We start from the raw sequence: 16,257 nt of genomic DNA on the forward strand, positions 1-16,257 counted from the left end.
AATGTTTAAATAAAACATTGGCAATTCTCCTTGATATGAAATGATTGTAGAATGTGGGTGAGATGAAGTTTATTTTAAAGTTACTGTGGTTAATACAGAACTAGTTTCATAAACCAGAAGCAATACTGGAAAAATCCCTGGATGCAGTAAAGGTGGTGCACCAGCATGGCCTCAGTCTCTGACTGAAACACATAAAAGGAAAAGCTATATATATGGGCTTTTCAGACTGTCTGCCAAATTCACTGACAAGGCTTTGATGAGCCTGAGGCTACAGTAGAAGACACTTGCCCAAGATGCCCTGCAGTAGGGTCTTAAAACTACATTATGTGATTGGGAAGTGGGGGAGAGAGAGAGGGAGAAGGGTGGGTGGAGAAATAGTGAGACTTGTTATAAATTTCAATAAAGGGTGACTAAAAATGCTTCAGGGTTGGTTTCTTTCTGTGAAATACTGTCGCACGTGCATAATACAAAGAATGAGAAATTTCATTTGAGTTAAACTATGTAAGTTATTAGTATACAAAAACTCCCTTTTGATATCGAAAATGTAAACACAACATGGGAGTTAACTCCTACTGAGCTTATATTTATCAAGCAGGAAACTCCTCTGAATACGTTTCTAGCTGTGTTGCTGAAAATCACAGCAAATCTCTCACTACACACACACAACACTGATTACCCTTCGTCTTAGGTGGATACCATCTCAAAACCATTCCGTGTTCTGAAGATATTTCACTATACAAACATATTCATTACATTAACCAGTTGGTCTTAAAGACCTTGCCATCTCCTATCCACATTGTCTAATTTGTTCGAAATTTTGGATTAACTGATTTTATTGAAGTAATCTTTCCTGTTTGTGGCCTCTTTGAGGCCCCCTTAGATGACGTATTCATCTAATAATTATATGGATAGTGTCAGTTGATGGAGATGCTATGCATTATACAAGGGCATCCAGTCATAGAAAGTATGACCAGAACAAACAATGGAACCTGGTGAAGCTGTCAACCGAGAGTGAAAAGCATGAGGCTAAGTGGTCAGGGTTGTCAGCTCACAATCGTAAAGTTGTGAGTTCAATTCCTGCTGATGCCTTGTGTCCTTGAGCAAAACACTTTACTTTCACGTTGCTCTAGTTCATTCAGTTGGAAAACACGAATTGTACCTATAATTCAAAGGGCCAGCCTTGATACATTCTGTGTCACACTGAATCTCCCTGAGAACTACATTTAGGGCACACATGCCTACGGAGTACTCAGCCACTTGCATGTGAATTTCATGAACTGGCTGTTCCGTTGGTTGGATCAACTGGAACATTAGTTGACACAACTGATGGAGTGCCAGTTATATAAGAGCCTACCATATCAAGTACTAAGTGAAGCCAAGAGGAATACTTCACTGCTAAACACAGGTGGTGCAGCAGGAAACACTTTGCAGTCATTTAATATTTTATGATGGCAGAAATGAAATAAAACTTTCATTTCAGTAAAAGCGTCTTACTTCTGAGAGCCATACACCACTCTAATGTTTTTTTTTTTTTTCCATTTTCAAAAACCACTTAACATAAACTGTGTCGCTTTCCTTAGATATCTAACATAGTCTATTAAAATATAGAAATGTTCACAATTCTACAATTTGGTAATTGTGTATGTGTGATTGAGTGGGGGGGGGGAGCAGGGGAACAAACCTATTTAGCAATGTTTATGATTTTATTTTACATTCACAGAGCTTTTAGAAAACTGTGTTATCTTACAAAGAAAATCATTAAAGTAAGTATCTACTGGTTGCATCTGTATCATGGACCCAACTGAAAATGAAGGGAGATGCTAACTAAAACATGGTAGACTTCACAGCTAATCCTCACTATTTCCTGCAACATTACATTCTAAACACTACTCTCATCGTTAACCAAAAATGTTTCCCTGCTCATCTCTCTCTCTCGCTCATATATATACACACACACACATACATACATACATACATACATACGTGTGTGTAAAAAACAGGAGATTGGAGCATTGTTTGGTATTTATTCACCATTACACATGTTTCATTTGCTAGTAGGAATTACAAAACTGTACAGATAATAGAAGACATGCAAGATATCTCCGATTAGAAATTCTTCAGACTGAGAATCAAATATTATGTAGTGTTTGATACTCTCTGAGAAGAATTTCTAATGTTTATCTAATACATACAGTTTTGCATCTCCTGTTAGCAAATGAAACGCGTTACTCTGCAAAAAATATTTCCCAGAGTTTTCAACTCTTATGAATATTTCACACAAATATAACATCTACAAACAGATTTGAAATACTGAAATAAGCAGACGTGCTTCAAGAGGACACAACTTGGATTTTAATCCAATCTACATTGTGTATATATGTATATGTATGTATATATATATATATATATATATATATATATATATATATATATATATATATATATAAAATGTTAACTGTCAGAAATAAAAGGCTTCTGAATACCATAGTAGAGATTAATGATATGCTTTATTTGCCAAGTTAGTTTTTTGCTACTCTAAGTTTCGCTAGTGGGTACACAGGATCTTCAGGCAAGTTAGAACTTGTTTGAAAATCTTGTGAACTCATCATCATCATCATCATCATCGAACATCCGCTTTCCATGCTGGCATGGGTTGGGCAAACTCACAAGCAAAACTCAGAGTAGCAAGAGACTGACTAGACTGAAGTAAAATCTCTATTTCATCATCATTCAACATCTTTTTCCCAGCTGACTTGGGTTGAGCTGCATAAATGTGTCAAGCTCCAGTGTCAGCATTGGTATGGTTTCTATGACTGGATACCCTTCCAAATACCAACCACTTTACAGAGTGTACAGGGTGATTCCCCCCCCCCCCCTGCCATTGGCGCAAGTGAGGTTGCTACATAAACTGACAAGACAGAAAAAGAACAGGGACAAAGAAGAAGCTCCAAATACCAAGAGGGAAGTCTGTGAGACGAGGAGGAAGAGATGGGTGACGATGTGCCAGGGGTTGATAGGCTAAAGTATGGGAGAAGGACAAGCACAGGTGTCTTGCTATGGAGGAGATGACCGGAAGAGAGTGATGAGGTGCTAGAATAAATGCTGAAGGAATAAGAAAGAGGGGGTAGGGGACGAGTAGGGTGATGAACAAGGGTAGAGGTGCGGTTGAAGGGAAATGAGGTAAGAGATTATAGTGGCTCAGGAAGGGGAATAGATCAGAAAGCAGTGGGATGACGTGCAAGGAGTAGAGGCCATGGAGACAGGAAGACATAGAGATAGATCATGGGGCATGAAGATAGATATGAAAGGAAATTGAAAATGAAAGCAGGTGAGAATGGAGGGGGGGGAGGGAGAGAGAGAGAGAAGAGTGAAAGCACAGAAAGGGGGTAATTGTTGGAAATAGTGCAGGGAAAGGGATGGAAATGGTTCCAGGGATGAGAGGTAGGGAGAGAGGGGGGGAATGTAACCAGCAGAAGGGACGGGATACAATTCCCTATCTATCTGTGTGTGTGTGTGAGTGCAGGCACAGCTGTAGGAAGAAGCTTACCTTGTAACCCCATAGCCCTGCACTAGCCAATGCTTTGGGAGTGAACATGGTAGATGGAAACTGTGTGGAAGCCTGTTATACATATACATGTGTGTGTGTGTGTGTATAGTTGTCTTTGTTCACCAACCTAATATATAAAACTGGCTTTGTCTGCCACTAATGTAACAAAACATTTCACAACAAACCCTTTCTGTTACATCCTATACTACTACTACTACCACTACTGTATAGGTTGACTGAGAAGTCTAGTGCTGTATGAGAACAGGTTTATATTGCTGTCTTGCAACTTCCAACTAATCAAGAGAAATGTAAACCTAAACCCCATCATTCTCATTGAGAGCCTTTAAGGGTCATGGACGCTAAGTCCCTACCAGCAGAGCAAATGAAACAAAAATCAAGTTTAGCCCTTTTGCACCCAAAATATTTCTGTTGAAATACACTGTTTTCACTTCGACTAATTATGAAATTAATGAATAATTCAAGAAAATAAATTTGTTGTTATCAAAGGTTTAGAACGTGAATTAATCTGGAATTTCGATGGAAGAAGGTTTTAATTGAGATCCCTTTAAAACAGGAAGGTTCTTATGAAGCTAGCATGGGGGTTGGTATCGAAAAGGTTTAAGGGGATTAAGCTAGTTTAATAAAGCTTTTCACAGCACTTTGGTCTGGGGGACCTTATCTGGGTAGGAAAAGCAGGTGATGTTGGAAACAATCATTGATGAAGAATTCAGTCAGGAACTCATTATGGATGATAAGAAAAGAATTTAGTTAAAAGAGATCTTATAATGAAAGAGAGAGAGAGGGACAGAGATGTTTATGCAAAGGAGTGGGAAAGTTAATGAACATGGTAATTAGGAGCATTAACATTCGTTAAAACAAGCTAAAATATTGTAAAAACATTTAGGTCATGGCAAGAAAATTACATGTTTTCCTTTTAACGAAATAAATCTCCTGAAATAATAACTAGTTTCATTTTGAAAGAAATAAAAGTTTAGAAAGGAATGATTCATATATATTCATCATCATCATCATCAGCGGACGTTAAATGATGATGATGATGATGATGATGATGATGATATATATATATATATATATATATATATATATATATACATACTCTTTTATTCATTTCAGCCATGCAGCTGAAGTCATGCAGGAGCACCACCGTGATTTTGTACTTTTACAAATCATTCTTCTTTGGCTGATTTCTTCAGGGTGGTGAAGACCCATCAAGCTGAGCAAAATTGCAGTTGTGGCAGATACTGGTGTCAGGCAAAATAGCACCCATGTGGGTGGCACGTAAAAGCACCCATTGCACTCTCAGAGTGGTTGGCGATAGGAAGGGCATCCAGCCGTAGAAACCATGGCAAATTAGACTGGAGTCTGGTGCAGCCTTGCAGCTTGTCAGCCCAGTCAAACCGTCCAACCCATGCCATCATGGACAACAGATGTTAAATGATGATGATGATGATGGCTCCTGCATATGCTTTTTTCTCCTTGGTTGTTCACCAGATGGAGGACAATAGCATTATTTACTGAGATGTATTTTGGAAGTTTACTTTGAATCTCTGTTAGACACACAAGTTATTGTTCTGACTATTGGCAATCACACCATTTATGCAGCTAAAATTTTAGCAAATTGCCATTTGTCTCAGTCCTTTGCCATCTCCCCTGTGAAGTTCAGCTTTTTTTAGAACATTCTTCACCACTTCATCCAGGTCTCTCTAATTACTTGACCTATGACCCTTTCTCCACCTTTCATGACCTGGTCTACTACTTTGATATGTCCATATTTATTTTTGTTCAAGGCTTCTCATTCACCTTTGTGGCTGTTGATAATAATGCTGCTACACCAGTTGTTGAGTGTGACCCCTTCCTGGATGACTTGAAACTCTGCACATGGGACGAGGCCATATCCCACTCCACCACTTCTCGATAGTCAAATATGTATGTTTTTTTACAGCTCCACAGCCAAAAGTTGCTAAGATAAATTTAAAACCTGATTTTTGCTATTATAGTACCAACACTATAACAGATTAGTAATAATAATAATAATGATGATGATGATGATGATGATGATATAATAATAATAATAATAATAATAATAATGATACTAATAATAGTAACAAGAAAGAGACAAAGCAAAACCCCAGCAATGGTTGAGAAGCTCAGGACTTAAAGCAGAGACTGAAGGATTTTTAATTGCTGCACAAGACCAAAGCCTCCTCACCAGAAATTACCAAAAACATATAATGAAAAGAAACATAACAAGTAACTGCAGAATATGTGGCGATGGACAAGAAACAATAAATCATATTATCTCTGGCTGCCCAGTCCTGGCTAAGAAGGAATATATTCACAGACACGACAGAGCTGGGACCTATATACACTGGAAGCTATGCCAACACTATGGAATAACAACAGAAAAAAGATGGTATAGGCACACGCCAGAAAAGGTCACAGAAGACTAGAAAGCAACCATACTCCGGGATATGCCAATACATACAGATAGAGAAATTAAGGCCAATTGGCCAGATATAGTTGTCAAAGATCATGAAGGAAAAAAATGCTTTCTAATTGATGTATCAATACCAGCAGATGACGTTTCCCTAAAAGAAATGGAGAAACTTTCAAAATACAAAGACCTGGAAATAGAGGTAACTCGAATGTGGAATCTAAAAACAGAAACAATTCCTATCATAGTAGGTGCCTTAGGTATAATAATAAAATATTCAGACAAATACATAACAAAAACACCAGGACTTACAAATATATATAACATACAGAAAATTGCACTACTGGGTACTGCACACATTCTACGCAAAACACTTTCAATACAGTAAACATAAGAGCACCACAGCAAACCACAGCACATACCCAAGGGAGGAAGAGGCCTCATAAGATGCAAGATCTGTGTTTTCAATGAGAAGAATAGTTTGGGATGGTACATCAAACAGCAGAGTGAATCCTTGCATGCTGCTGTTAGAATTAACAATATAATACCTAATGCAAATGTGATGTGTTTGGAAAAATTTTAAGAAACAAGATGGAGAACACAGATTAAACAACTGAAAAATGAAAACAATGCATGGGCAATACCTCAGAGAAATACCAACACACGTAGAGATGGCTAAGAAAAATTGATGTGAAAGGATGCACTGAGTGTCCAGGAAGAAGCTCTGAGAACTAATTACACCAAGTTCTAAATAGATAAGAGCAGTGAATCAGTCCTTCGTAGGATGTGTGGCAGCAGGAATGAAACAATCTCACATGTGAGTGAGTGAGTGTAGCAAGCTGAGCCAAAAGCACTAGAAAAAGGAGGCAGAATAATGTGGCTAAGTTTGTCCACTGGAGACTGTGTGAAAAGTATGGTCTGGGCAGCGCATGGAAATGGTACAAACGTGGACCAGAGGGCGTCACTGAGAACAATGAGTATAAGACCCTGTGAGATTTTACAATCCAATGTGACTCCCTAATCGATGCTTGGAGACCTGACCTTGTGATATATAAAAGAAATAAGGAAATCAAGGTAACAGATATTGCCATTCCTGAGGATGCATGCGTAGGGGACAAAGAGCTGGAAAAGATGGAGAAATACAAAGTACTAAAAGACGAAATGACAAGAAATGTGGTCAATGAGGAGAGTAACTGTTATCGCAGTAGTTTTAGGGACCCTTGGAGCACTAACAACCAGGTTTGAGGAATATGTCAGAGAAACTGGAATTGACATGAGGGCAGAGCAGGCCTAAAAAACCTGCTCTCTTGGGGACGGCTAGGATTTTGAGACTGGTGATGGGGTGTCGGGTGCCTTCTATGATAAGGTGCCATCCAAGTACCAAAGCTTATAATTTGTGGAAAGGGACACCGTGACACCTCTGATGACAACAGGTTACTGTCTGCTTTCACAGAATCAGAGTAAGACCCAGAGGTTTGAGAATTAAAATATAATAATAATAATAAAGATACTACTACTACTACTACTACTAATAATAATAATAATAATAATGAAAGAAAAAAACATGGAAAGAAAAGAAAATGTATGGTCAGTTTGCGAGAGATGTGAATGGCAGGACAGACAGAGAGGACCGGTGGCTATGGATGAGGAGGACTGACCTGAAGGTAGAGACAGAAGCATTCATATGCGCAGCTCAAGAACTAACATTCAGGGCCAACTATGTGAAGTGCAGAATAGACAACACTACCAATAGCAGCAAATGCAGAATCTGTGGTGAGAGGGGTGAAATGATATGGCACATTGTTATCAAATTCCCGACACTGGCACAACACAAATACAAATGGTGCCATGACAATGTGGTAAGAATGATCCATTGGGAGCTCTGTGCAAATCACGGCCTACAAAGAGCAAAGATGTGGTATGAAAAAACTCCAGGAGGAGTCACCGAGAATGAGAATTGCAAAATCTTGTGTGATCACCCAGTGTGGTCACCTAACCAGACATCGGAAACCGGACATTGTTGTGGTGAATAAAAAAGAAAGAACGTGTATGATAATCGACATAGCATGCCCCAGTGACAACAGGATCAATGTGAAAGAAGAAGAAGAAATAAACAACTATGACGATTTGAAGTGGGAAATACGAAGGTTGTGGCCAAAGAAGAGCGTAGACGTGATAGCAATAGTAATTGGTGCAGTTGGAAGTATCAGCATTCAACTACCAACATGGCTGGAAAAGATTGGTGCAAGTGTGAAGGGTGAACACTTACAAAAATCAACATTGCTTGGAACTTCTATTATTTGCAGGGTTTTTTAAGCATGACCAGTAAACAAGGGTCACCTTAGTCTGCTGGCTGTGGACAGATGACACTTTCCATTATACCCAGCAAAATAAACTGAGTTTTTATATAACAACAAAATAATAATAATAATAATAATACTTTTCTGACACAAGGAGAGTCAGAAAAGTATTGTTGTTACAGCTAAGTCCAATAAATTCAAGAGCTGTAGCCTTAATCAGATACAGAGTTGGAATTATAGACTGGACCAGAAACAATATAAAGAAACTTGACAGAAAAACCAGGAAGTCATTGACAATGTACGGTGCCCACCATCTGAAAGCAGATATCAACTGGCTGTACTTGAGGAGAGACTAGGGTGGAAGAGGTTTAAAAGAAATAGAAGAATGTGTACAGACAGAACGACAAAGTCGAGTAGAGTATTTTCAGTGCAGCAGAGAAAAACTACTGAAAACAGTTAAGAGAGAACAGGTGATGAAGCGCATAATAAGAGAAAAGGACAAAAATTAAATAGAAAGAGAGCACGTCAGACAGATCAAAGAGAACCCTGTGCATGGCCAGTTTTTGGAAAGCTACTGAAGATGTAAGTGGAAGAAAATTCTGGGCTTGGTTAAGAAAGGGGCAATTAAAAAAAGAAACAGAGCTTAATTGTAGCAGCCCAAGATCAAGCGGTATAAACAGGAGAAAATATATGGAGAGAATGTGTCAGAAAAATGTAGAGTCTGTGGAACTTGGAATGAGACAGTGGCACACACTATGGCAAAGTGCCCAAAGATGGTACAGGAAGAATATAAGAAATGGAAGCACGACCAAGTTATAAGGTTTTACGCTGGAAACTGTGCCAGAAACGGGGATTTCATCATCATCGTTTAACGTCCGCTTTCCATGCTAGCATGGGTTGGACGATTTGACTGAGGACTGGTGAAACCGGAAGGCAACACCAGGCTCCAATCTAATTTGGCAGAGTTTCTACAGCTGGATGCCCTTCCTAACGCCAACCACTCAGAGAGTGTAGTAGGTGCTTTTACGTGTCACCCACACGAAGGCCAGTCAGGCGATACTGGCAACGGCCACGCTCGAAATGGTGTCTTTTTTGTGCCACCCGCACAAGAGCCAGTCCAGGGGCACTGGCAACGATCTCGCTCGAAAATCCTACGAAGGCCAGTCAGGCGGTACTGGCAACGGCCACGCTCAAAATGGTGCATCTTATGTGCCACCCGCACAAGAGCCAGTCCAGGGGCACTGGTAACGATCTCACTTGGCTTGCCGGGTCTTCTCACGCACAGCACATTTCCAAAGGTTTCAACATGGTACAATCATTGAGTTGAAAGAGTACTGGAATTGGAGAACTGTAAGATTTTGTGAGACTTTCCTATTCAAACAGAAATTGGAAAATAATAGACTAGAAATAATGATTAGGAAAAGCAAAGTTGCTTACTTATTGACCCATCATGCCTATTTGATTAGAGGATTGATATAGAAAGAGAAAGAAAAACAAAGAAAATACAATCTCCTAAAATTTGAAATAGGAAGAATTTGGAGTATGAAAACTGTAAAGGTTGTGCTTGTAATAATCGGTGCATTGGGAACTGTGAGCAAAGATATAGACAAATGGCTGAAGGAGATTTGAAATAGAATGCCTGGTAGACCTCCTACAAAAAGTTTGTCTCTTAGGGAAGACAGCAAGGATTATCAGGAGGGTTCTAAACACGTGAAGGACTACTGAAAACTTGTGGTTATAAGTAGTAATCTGTTATCCACATAATCCCTAGCAGGAATAAGACTGAACCTGAGACAAACCAAAATAATAATAATAATAATCCTCTGGGGTTTCCCAATCCAAACAGATCAGGTACTAGAGCATAACAGACCGAACCTAGTGGTGGTCAACAAGATGCACCACATGATCTATATAGTTGATGTTGTGTGCCACTTTGATTCACGAATAGTCAAGAAGGAAGGCGAAAAGATAAATAGATACAACCCTCTTAAGTATGAAATAGCCTGACTATGGAAAATGAAGAAGGTGAAGATAATGTCAATTATTGATGGGTCCTTGGGGACAGTATCAGAAGGCATCAAGAGGAATATAAAGGAAATCGGAATAGAGTGCCCAGTAGAACTGTTACAAAAAGGTTTGCCTCCTTGGCACGGCCAGAATAATCAGGAAAGTATTAGATCACTGAAAGGAATGGATATCATGGTATCTTAAGCAGCAGGCAGCAAGCCCACTATGCATGCAAGACTCCAGGAGTTCTAACAAAACCTGAGATATAAAGAAATGATGATGATGATAATAATAAATGCCTGGATGCAGTGCCAGGCAGTGGCTCTCATGGCTTCTGATCTTAATTGATTGGAAGTGTCATCATGTACATTGTTTTGTCTTGGTATAAAAGATGGGCTACAGCAAATATTCTGCTCAATACCACAGATTTGCTTCTTGTCAGTTGTTTGACCTTAACCAGTTGAGCATGTCCCTTGGTGGCTGATGATATGTGCATCTCTGATGATGAGCAGAAGTAGTGGGGGAGCATCATAGCCAAGTGTTGAGAGGAATTCTTTGGGGTTTGAATAATTCACCTCTGGAAACATGGGTGTTTTGCTCAACATCCTTAAACAAACCTTATTCAGGGACCTTTTGAGCGGGATGGGCTTCTTGACCAGATGAAAATGCTAACTGGACCCTACCTGCAAGGTCATGCACTGTTTATCTTAAAATGAGATCACCACATTACACATGTATGGTTGTGATGTATGTACCTGGAGTACCCTTATCAAACATGTAGTCATGATGGGTATAATGGGCTTCGTATATTTGCACTCCAGCATCATTTTGATGATGTGTTCTGCTCTCTCACTCAGTAATAATAATAATAACAATAATAATAATAATAATAATGATTTCAAATTTTGTTACAAGGGCAGCCATTTGGGGGGCAGGGGTATGTATCGATTACATCAATCCCCCTCCCCCCGAGTTCAACTGGTACTTAATTTATCAACCCTGAAAGGATGAAAGGCAATAATAATTCAGAATAGTGTGCCCAGTCGAACTGCTACAAAAGGTTTGCCTCCTTGGCACGGCCAGAATTATCAGGAAAGTATTAGTTGAAAAGAACAGATAGTATGGTACTGTAGGCTGCAGGCAGCAAAGGTCTAGAATCAAAGGGCCTTAGGGTTAATCTAGCAAGAACCAAAGTCTTATTAAGTGGGAAGGCTGACAGATCACAAACCCCTTGATCTGTAGAAAAGGCATCGGTAGAAACTCCTTATGATGTACCCAGTGTAAGCTATGGACACATAAAAGGCGCAGCAACATCAAAGGAAGGTTAACTGGGAAGATAGTTTTTGTGTATAGCAGATGCACAGGGGCCATAAACACTGAAGATGTACAGAAAACAGATTCCATCACATGCCAGGGGGAGAAACTAGAAGTAGTTAATAGCTTCTGCAATCTAGGCAACCAAGTCAGTAGTTTGGGTGGTGGCTCTGAGAGTGTAGCTGCTAGAATAAGAGTAGTGTGGGCAAAGTTCAGGGAGCTCCTATTTCTGCTGCTCAGGGTGAAAGGTAGACTGTGTGATACATGTGTGCAAACTGCCATGCTACATGGCAGTGAAACATGCAACGTGACTGCTGAGGAGATGCGTAGGGTTGAAAGAAATGAAGCTAGTAGGATTCGCTGGATGTGTAATGTCAGTGTGCATACATGACAGAGTATAAACACCCTGAGGGGAGAGTTGGGCATAAGAAGCATCATATGTGGTGTGCAAGAGAGAGACGACTGCGCTGGTATGGTCATGTGTTGCGTATGGATGAGGAGAGCTGTGTAAGGAATTGCCACCCCTAACTGTGGAAGGATCCTGTGGAAGGATCCTGTGGAAGAAGTAGACCCAGGAAGACTTGGGATGAAATGGTGAAGCATGACCCTCAAACATTGGGCCTCACAGAGGCAATGACAGGAGACCGGGACCTTTGGAAATATGTTGTGATTGAGAAAACCCAGCAAGCCAAGTGAGATTACAGCCATGGCCGATGCCAGTGTTGCATGTCCGACCCATTTAAGAGTAGCCTTGATGTGTTGGATGATATGATATGCTTGAGAAGACCTGTTGAGTCAAGTAAAACCAAAATCACAGCTGTGGCCAGTGCTCCCTGACTGGCTGCCATTCCGGTGCGATATAAAATGCATCATCTGAACGTGGTCAATGCCAGTGTCCCCTGACTGGCTCCCATGCCAGTGGCACATCAAAAGCACCATCCGAACATGGCCGATGCCAGTACCCCAACTGACTCCCATGCTGGTGGCATGTAAAAAGCACTATGCAGACATGACCAAAGCCAGTACCCCCTGACTGGTTCCTGTGCCGGTGGCACGTAAAAAAGCACCCACTACACTCTCGGAGTGGTTGGCATTAGGAAGGGCACCCAGTTGTAGAAACACTGCCAGATCAGATTGGAGCCTGGTGAAGCATTCTGGCTCTCCAGACCTCAGTCAAACTGTCCAACCCATGCCAGCATGGAAAACGGACGTTAAACAATGATGATGATGAATGCTTTAATTAGAATAAAAAAACTATGTGTTCTACCTTCCAGCACTTTACCTCACCGTTTCATCCCCCCACCACACTAACCTAATTCCTTCAAAAACCTATTCTTGACACAAGCTCCAGACAATATAGTGAAGACTACATTTTAAACAGCCTCATTTTCCAATGCATCAAAACTTGTGAAATCTCAGATATTAGGACTAACACCTGACATATGTTGATAATTATTTTGTAATGAATTCTTTAGTAAATGAAAGAATAAGTATTAGATAAAGTTGGAAATGACTGACCAGTGTGACACCTTTCAGACATGACCAGAACACTCACACAGACTCTCGTACTTTTAAGCTATCCACCTACTGACACGCTACTTTCCCTGAATGGTTTAAAACTTCAGGCTAGCATCAATAACTATGAGATGTAGGTCAGGTGAAATTGAAGAGATGTTGGAGCAAAGATGAATAGTTATGTACAAATGACAAGATGAAGGCATAGGACTTAGGTAGGTTTTTGATAACCCAAAAAGACAGAGGTACAGATTCTTGTGTGTGGTCTCAGCAAAGGAGTAAGCAAGGAGTGGACACAGTGGCACAAAAAGAATTCGATGTCTTCAACGAGTCTAAATAAGCATCAACTCCTCTCACTAAACTCACTTTTCTAACCAGCAAAGTGAGGGATTCCCTATTCCTGTGTTTTATTTTATGGACTCCTTGAGATTGTTGGAATATAATTAAAAGGTTGTGTGGAATATGTCTTTATTTTACAATGTTCTTGAAGAAGTATTAACATTTTTAAGGTTAAAAACAGTTTAGAAAATTGAATTTGAATTATCAAAACAATTCAACTGCTATGAATTTATTAATTAATCAGAATCAGTTTAAATTTTAGTTTAGAAACAAACAGAAGAAAAACGTTACCTTTTCTAGTGGTTCCAGTTGAAGTTTAAGATCCTCTAACCTCTGTAGCAAATCGTTTTCTCTTTCTAATTGGTATTGTTCAATGTTTAGTGTGCTATATAACTGAGACACTAACATCTTGATATCAGAAAGTTTTTCTACACTTTCATTACCAAGCAGAAAAGCTGGAAATAATACAGAAATGGATATTTTATGCAGTTAAGAAAGAAAACAAAGATTAAACATTTAAATGGAGAGAAAGAAATTTTGACTGAAAAAAAAAAACAAAAAAAAAAAACAAAGGGGTTTTATACAAACAAAACAGGACAAAAATGGTTTTATTAACAGAGAAGCAGAACATAAGTTAGTAAAATAAAGATTCTATTAAAGGTTATTAGAATAAAGAAAAATGAAAGCATTTTTCTTAAAAAGATTCAATTTCAAGTGCAAAGTGATTGAAATTTCAAGTCACTAAATTTGACCGTCAAAAAAAATGGATCTTAGAATAATCAGATCAGCATATCAGATAAATTTTACTGTAAAACCAGTTGTATGGAAGCGTTTTATAAGAGAAGCAGCAGGGGTTCTGGATTTGAAAGAGTTAAAGAATTAGTAAGAACACGTTTTAACGAAACAGTTTGATAAAATAATAACATTTATATTGAACAGAGTTGAAAAGCAACGACAAAATTTCAAGTTTTTATCTTTTGTTGTTGGAACCTCATCCGAGTTCCGACTGTAATTATTTAATGACTTTCTCCAAACAACACAAATATGTGTCATATCTCTGTGAAGTCACATCCCTAATATCCACTGCTGCTTTGAAAGCTATTTGTAGTCAAATAATTAAAAAAAAAACAAAAAAGGTATTCAGTTAAAAACATATTTTTAAAATCATGTTACAAAACAATGGTTATTATTAGATTTTAAGTCCCTATTCCTTCAATTACTCAGTATTTTTGAAACACAATAAAAAAAAATATTTCTCTATTTGTAGAAATTTTTTCTTGGGTTTAGTTAACAAATGCATCTCAGTAGGCATAAAATAATACATCTTCAATAAATTTAAATTTTCAAATAAAGAATTATAATTGGCTTTCCATTCTCCTAATTTATTGGAATACAGCCTCTGTAAAGAATTTTTAGGTCTGACAATAGTAGCCTGCTTTTCTTTCCAAGTAAAGAAATAATAATGGTGATAATCATTTCATAAACCATCTACAGAATAGAATTAAACAAATATGTGAGAACATTTTAAAGGTAGGCTACTTCATAGAGACCAAATTCAATAAGTATTTTATTATAATATCATTTTATATTTATTTAATACATGCCAATCAGTGTTGATAAAGGAACAGACAAACTAGGTAGAGAAGAGCATGGCAAACATCTAAAAGCTTTTAAACTAGTTATTAGTGGAACACTCATTTGTAATTTAATTCTAAAGCAGAAATTATCTCGCTGACATACTACGACGAAATCTCCAAGATGCAGATAAGATAGAGATTTTTTATTTATTTACGGCCTCAAACATCTCATACCTTCGCGCTTTAGTTTGCCCTCTATTATTTATCTTGTTTCTCTCCATGAAATTCAATTGAATTCAGTTGTCTTAAATTCATACTTATTCATTTTCTAAGCTTCCTAAATCCATGCTACGTTATATTCTACTCACCTAGAATTCATTGCTCTTTTAAAGATTACGATTTATGCATTGTTGTCTCTCAAATATTTAAAATCTACAATTAAGAGCCCTAAATCCATGCTACGTTATATTCTACTCACCTAGAATTCATTGCTCTTTTAAAAATTACGATTTATGCATTGTTGTCTCTCAAATATTTAAAATCTACAATTAAGAGCCCTAAATCCATGCTACGTTATATTCTACTCACCTAGAATTCATTGCTCTTTTAAAAATTACGATTTATGCATTGTTGTCTCTCAAATATTTAAAATCTACAATTAAGAGCCCTAAATCCATGCTACGTTATATTCTACTCACCTAGAATTCATTGCTCTTTTAAAAATTACGATTTATGCATTGTTGTCTCTCAAATATTTAAAATCTACAATTAAGAGCCCTATCTACTGGATGGCGGTAACCCGCCCTCCCACCCCCGCCACCGGAAGTTCATTCCTCTGTCATCCCCTCCACCGGAAGTTCATTCCTCTGTCATCCTGTCAACCTCGGCTGTCTCCCGGAACCCATCTAGTGGCCTTGGCCATCCTCTCCCCTACCTTTGGGTAGCGCATTAAGTTTGAGAAATGTTTGCAGGTTGTAGGTACTGTTTTGCTTATGAATTCTTCCAATTGCAAGTTTTCTTTTCAGGTACACGACACTGCTTTTCCCCTTCCCAGGCTACAGGCCCACACCCCCAACACCCATACTGTTAGGATTGGCACTCTCAACGTCGGCATGCTGAAAGGTAGATCTGGTGAAATTGTTGAGATGCTTGAACGGAGACGCGTAGATATGTGCTGCATCCAGGAAGTAAGATGGAGAGGAG

At 38.7% G+C, this 16,257-nt stretch overlaps 1 protein-coding gene across 4 annotated transcripts in view; it reads right to left on the reverse strand.

Annotated features, from left to right (window-relative positions):
• The window catches only part of LOC106867904 (calcium uniporter protein, mitochondrial), a 189,448-nt gene that overhangs the window by 15,463 nt on the left and 157,728 nt on the right, over nucleotides 1-16,257 (reverse strand). For all 4 annotated transcript variants that reach the window (XM_052973982.2, XM_052973977.2, XM_052973989.2 and 1 more), the window contains one exon: nucleotides 13,769-13,932. In XM_052973982.2, coding sequence (XP_052829942.1) covers nucleotides 13,769-13,932 — 164 coding nt within the window. The remainder of the gene's footprint in view (nucleotides 1-13,768; nucleotides 13,933-16,257) is intronic.

This window comes from Octopus bimaculoides, chromosome 1 (assembly GCF_046866305.1).
Source record: "Octopus bimaculoides isolate indiv1 chromosome 1, ASM4686630v1, whole genome shotgun sequence".
Lineage (NCBI taxonomy): Eukaryota > Metazoa > Mollusca > Cephalopoda > Octopoda > Octopodidae > Octopus > Octopus bimaculoides.